Below are 5,885 nucleotides of genomic sequence, written 5' to 3'. Positions count from 1 at the left end.
TGGCATACGCTTCAGCAACTCCCCGTGACCTTGTTCAGGCTAAGGTGTGTTGCAAATGGAAAGATGGATGTTTTGCACTGCCCCGGGTGGCCACAAGAAGGAGCACACAGTGCATTCAAGTCAGACAAAAATTGTTTGCCGCTCATTCTTTTTAATTATGTCATTCATGTAATTAATTTTATGGAGTGCAGTATAATCCACTGTTATTTTGTCATGAAAAAAAATCACATTTCTGTTGAGTTATTTTTCCCCCCATTTGAATCGCTGGCAAGGGTTATGACATTTCCAATCATTTCAATGGAATACACATTTTTGAGGTTACAAATGTGGTCAGAGAACGAATTGAATTTGGATCACAAAGCATCACATTAGTGACTGTTTTCAAGCCCAAAAAAAAAAAAAAATCCCGGGAAAACCGAAAGGACGATCACACAATTATTTCTCATTTATATTTATGACCGAATCGTCTGTTTGATGTCGTTTTGTTGCCCTGGTTCCAGATCAAACTCTAAATATTGATCAACCTTCTTATGGCCATTCATGCAACTGCTATAAACTCAGACAAAGGTTAAAAGTGTCTGAACTTCAATATAAACCGATGCATATTAAACATCGTACACCTGCGCACAAACCATCGCCCACATTCGAATAAATTAAGAGCATCCATCATGAGTTTATTGTATTTCTTTTCTGTCATTCACAAAACGCAAATGTGCACCAACATGTGTCATGTTTTCCTTCCTTTATTTATCATACACGCGCATCTTTAACCCCCACCCCCCCTCAACCCCCATGGGATGCCGGAAGCGCTCCGGGAAGGGGGGGGGGCACAACAACAAGCTCGTGCACGAGAGAGAGAGAGAGAGAGGGAGAGGGTGGCGTTAGACAATACCTCTCCTCCAATATATTCCCGCCCCTCCGCGGTGAAGTGAGCCTTTATTAGACGGGGGTCGTCGGATCTTATCTCACACGTGAAACCGGGAGAGCCACAGGAAGTGTTAATATGCACATCAAGTGATTTCCCATCCTGAAGACTCTTTATCTCCATCATCATCATCGTCACCTTCCGACACGCGGATGGAGGAGTAGCCGGCGATCCGCTTCCATTGTCTCTCCATCATCACATGTGGAGGAGCGAACCTTCTGACGACACCGCCCCCCCACCCCCCCCCCCCCCCCCAACCCCCCAAAAAAAAAAAAAAAAGCTGCGGCCGACATCAGCTGTAACAGCGAATTCCTCTCCAAACATTTCACCGGCGCGCATGCACTCCGATGTGTGCGAGTTGGAGAAGAAAAAGTTGACATCGAAGTTGCGTGTGCAACACCGAACTGGAATATGACTTCGAGTTGAGCATCTTTTGAGGATATTTGCGAGAGAAAGATTAAAAAAAAAACAAGCTGACAACTGTATCAAGGTGAGAGTCTCAAATCCGGGCACGAATGTGAATCATTTGCTTGAAATGTTTCCACCGGGGAAGTCAGTAACATGGATAAATCCAGTAGAGTTCATTTCTGATTGATAAATGTTCGATTTTCGTATTCATTATATGTGAAGAACAAACGGCAATATTTTGGCAACATTCAGCCAAACAGTTGTGTTAGCACTCGGACAGATGGCCGAGTCTTATTGTGTTGAGTCGCTGCTAAATAGATTTGCATGATGGAGTTTGGCACTTAAAAATAAAAGCCCGATTATTCATTTCTCTAAAACAAACAACAACAAAAAAAAAGTGAATTATACTGTTCAATAGTCCCTTGCTCTTTTATAGATCTCGGATACACTATGAGTAATTTATAGTTTAAATGTCATCAAGCGTTCAAAATGCACTGCATTTAGTTTGACTTTCAACTGAGAAATACCACTCTTAAAAAAAAAAAAAAGAGTTTAACTTACTCAATTTGAACATGTCGGTTGCGATGGATTAAAATGTGGGCAACTGACGTAATTTTCCCCGACTCTCAAAAATTACCTCAGTTTTGTGCACCCGATATGTTCAGTAAAGATCATAAATGTTTTGAATGCATGGTTACAAACGAAGAAAGTATAAGAAGTTCTAAATAATGCACCCCCCGCCCCCCACCTCTTTTTTTGTGTAGGAACTTCCGTGCAGATCATAAATGTTTTGAATGCATGGTTACAAACGAATAAAGTAGAAGAAGTTCTAAATAATGCCCCCCCCCCCCCCTCTTTTTTTGTGTAGGAACTTCCGTGCTAACGAAGGATATTAAAGATGATGCTCAGTCCGGACCAGGCCGAGGCGGACCTCTCGTGGACTCAATCCGACCCGGAGACGCTGCTGAGCGGCCTCAAATCGGCGGGATGCTCGTCTGAGGAGCCCGCGGAGGGTGACGAGCGGGCCGTTAAGTGTCGGGCGGATCAGCCTCTGAGCCGCGAGGAGAAGCGGCGACGGCGGCGGGCCACCGCCAAGTACCGCTCGGCTCACGCCACCAGGGAGCGGATCCGGGTGGAGGCGTTCAACGTCGCCTTTGCCGAGCTCCGCAAACTGCTGCCTACGTTGCCGCCGGACAAGAAACTGTCCAAAATTGAGATCCTCAGACTTGCTATCTGCTACATCTCCTATCTCAACCACGTCCTGGACGTCTAAAAAAGAAAAGAAAAGAAGAAAAAAGAAAAAAAAAGTCAGCATCCATTCGGCCTTTTGAGATTTTCTTGAACAGTGTTTTTTTGTTTCCATTCTCGATTTTCAAACGCGCCCCTCTGCTCCTCGTAGTTAAGCGGGCGAAAGTTGATTTGAAAACATGTTTGTCCCCCTTCACACCACGCAAAAGGCTCGTGGCGGCCGATCGGGCGCCAATTGCCGCATCATTATTTCAGATCCGTGGCGGCGAGTGGCCCAAAGGCATTAGCGGGCCATTCGGTGACGTCATGTAACCGCGTCCCAAAGCGAGTCGGGGGATAAGTCCCATTTTAATCGAATTAATTTGTCCACACGATCAGTCCCAGATTCATGACGTAGCCTTTATGCGGCCACAAAAGCGGAAATGTCCGTCCATGAATTCTACTTTTCCACAGGGGTGAGGAATGAGAACATGCGAAAGTGCCACTTATGACGTATAAAACGGTGACCTTAAATTGTTATTTTTTTAAGCGTGCGGAATTATTTATTTATTTGTGTTGCTATTTAAGACTACACTTATTTATGTTTACCTCGGGCGTGTATGTATGTGTGTGTGCGTGTTTGTGTGTGAGTGTGTGTGCGTGTAATTGTTTTCGCTTCGATATTTTAGACTGTGGAATTCAACCTGGAAAAGTGATGGTCCTCTTTAAAAATGCACTTTCTGTTTATTTATTTCGCGTGAGTCTGATGTATGTGTTTTTATTATTCTTATTATTATTATGACTGTCATCATTTGATGTCTGTTGTCTATCAATAGCAACGATAAGCACTTCAAGGTGGAGCACACGAGCTCTATAAAATATTTATTTCCTGATAGTTAAGAGGTTAGAAATGGACCCCTCATAACTTTTTATTTTAAAAACGATTATGGTAAACGGCTTCCACCGCTGAGGGATTGAAATGATTCAACCTCTCTTTTTTTGCTGTGACCAAAAAACAAGTAATTTACAAGAAGTAGCCTACTCTGAATTTATTATGTTCAATAATTTGATGTTATTGAGGTGGGGAGGGTGTTATTTGTTTAATTGTCTCTGCTTTGTATTTGGAAATTAATGATGTGCTTTTTCTAGTGAAGAGAAAAAAAAAACATATCCTCTATCCAAAGAATTTTTTTGTCTCTTCAGGGTTGTGTAGACTACTTGTTGCTTATATGCACATCTTTTGTAGTAGAGCTATTGTGTGACTGCTGGTTTCTAAAGGACAGACTTTTCATATTTTCCGGTGTTATTTTCAATTAAAAACGGAGATATTTGAAAAGAAATGTTGTTTGCATTTTTATATTCTTTTGATTATAATCGTTCCGTTTCAAAATGTGGGGATAAGAATGTGCAAACTAGTCTGAGTACATTTAACATCATCATAAAAAGCACATTTAATAATATGACAAGCCACCGTAACATTATGCTTGTTTTGAACATTGAAACTGAACTTCAATATAGGAAAATTAAAAATTTGCTCTTGTAGAAATGATTGAAAATTGTACAGCACATAAAAATTGTACCTAAATCAATCTTTGACAACAAACAATTCTCAAGAATTAATAGCCAATGTACACCACTTCAAAGTTCAATGCAACTGAACTCTACTCAAAAAGTGTACTGTACTGGATAAAAAAAAAAATTGTTTAGCATGTAATGCTCAGTTTGAACATTTATTTCAGTGATTCTTTTGTGAACCACAAGAGGGAGCTTGCATACAACTCATTGTCCTCGTAGCTCATTATGAGAAGCACCGATATCAAGGATGACTTTCAGCTTCACGCTCGTGCACGTGGACGTGTGGAAAGCGACTAATATGCATGTGGTTAGCGTGCTGCACACACACTAGCACACACACACACACACACACACACACACACACACAGTGTGAGTGGTCAGCAGCTAAGGCAGTGGTAGGAGGCTCCTTCATGTGCGCTCCTGGCTGAAAGGCTCGCTCCCTCCCCAGAGAGGGGGCAGGTGTTACTCCAGACGAGCCAAGACAACCAAATTACTGGCCGTCTGGCACCTCCCGTGGGAAAGCCGGGAGGGAGGGATGCGATGGGAGACATGGAAATTTATGAGCCAGCTCACCACCGAGCTGTATAATATGGCCAAATGGTTTGAGCAAAATACACAAATATTTACATTCATTTGTGATGGAGGCCCATCTATCTATCTATCTATCTATCTATCTATCTATCTATCTATCTATCTATCTATCCAGCTAGCGAGCTAGCCACCGACCTAGCTAGCTAGCTAACGAGCTGGCTGTTTTCCGAAATTGCTTACCTGTTTTCTGAAACTGAGCCATTATTGGTTGTTACCTGAGCTCTGAGCAACTGTGATGTAATTTTCAGTTGACAGAAATTCGCTAAATGACCGCCTCGTGAGATGGCTAAAAACAGATGGATTTTGCTGCTTATCTCCTATTCCACAAACACAACATTAATCAGCCGTGTTTGGACAAGTGGAGGTGCAGAAAAAATGTTATTGTAAAGAAAATTTGGCTGTTGACTTCCCCATTAATGATCTCGTCAGGTCTGAATATCGCAGGCATCTTTTAATCAACTTACCTGTTGAAATGGACAACCTTCTTCAGAAGGCATTTACTTCAGTTACCATTTTGCTTTGGACTGACACGTGACAGACGACAGCCGTAAAGGAGAAGGCTAAACTCAAAAAAGCCAATTCCCCTGTTTCATAGAAGTTTTATTTTTTGTTTTTTTGGAGGCCACCCAGAAGTTTGCATGACGTCATGATGAACAGGTCAATATAAGAGCTCACCAAAATGGTGCCTGCAGGTGCCAGGTAGCCCCCAAGGATCAGATGAGGAGCCTGCAGCCTGTTCTAAAATTCACTCACCAGATATCTGCTTTTGAGTTGCTATTCTGAAAAAAAAGAGTAATTGGAGCAATCTGATTGCATGGTTCATAAGTGTGATGATTTTGCAGATTTAAGGACACAACTGCGTTTCTGGCCATGATTTTTACTTTAAGGAAAGATGTTAGTTCACCTCATTACAACATCGCTACGATTAAACAATATTATAGGATGACAAATCCAAATGAATTTTGTGTTGCAGTGACATGATGAGAGTGAAAGCCTGGCTTTCACTATTTACTTACGTAATTAACGTAACGTATTAATTGTCATACAGGTTGAAAATATTTGCTGTACAGTTAATGGTACCCTGACTTACTTAGTGAATTGTTTCTGTGACCATGCTTATAACTCACAGCACTCACATCTTAAATCAACTTTTCCCCAT

General features: G+C 41.8%; 1 protein-coding gene across 1 annotated transcript; it reads left to right on the top strand.

Moving 5' to 3' along the window:
- The first annotated feature begins 246 nt into the window (after positions 1-246).
- On the top strand, positions 247-3,900 carry nhlh2 (nescient helix loop helix 2). Its single transcript, XM_019860791.1, has 2 exons — positions 247-1,415; positions 2,202-3,900. The coding sequence occupies exon 2, from the start codon at positions 2,232-2,234 to the stop codon at positions 2,604-2,606; it is 375 nt and encodes a 124-aa protein (XP_019716350.1). The 5' UTR covers positions 247-1,415; positions 2,202-2,231; the 3' UTR covers positions 2,607-3,900.
- Positions 3,901-5,885: the final 1,985 nt, after the last annotated feature.

The sequence above is a fragment of the Hippocampus comes genome, unplaced genomic scaffold (genome assembly GCF_001891065.2).
Source record: "Hippocampus comes isolate QL1 unplaced genomic scaffold, H_comes_QL1_v1.1 scaffold56, whole genome shotgun sequence".
Classification (NCBI taxonomy): Eukaryota; Metazoa; Chordata; class Actinopteri; order Syngnathiformes; family Syngnathidae; genus Hippocampus; species Hippocampus comes.
Note: the sequence above shows the minus strand (reverse complement) of the source record. Positions and strands in the feature narration are given on the sequence as shown.

What these genes read in the sequence shown, in the direction of transcription:
- nhlh2 (XM_019860791.1), top strand. Translation starts at nt 2,232, where the DNA reads ATGATGCTCAGTCCGGACCAGGCCGAGGCGGACCTCTCGTGGACTCAA.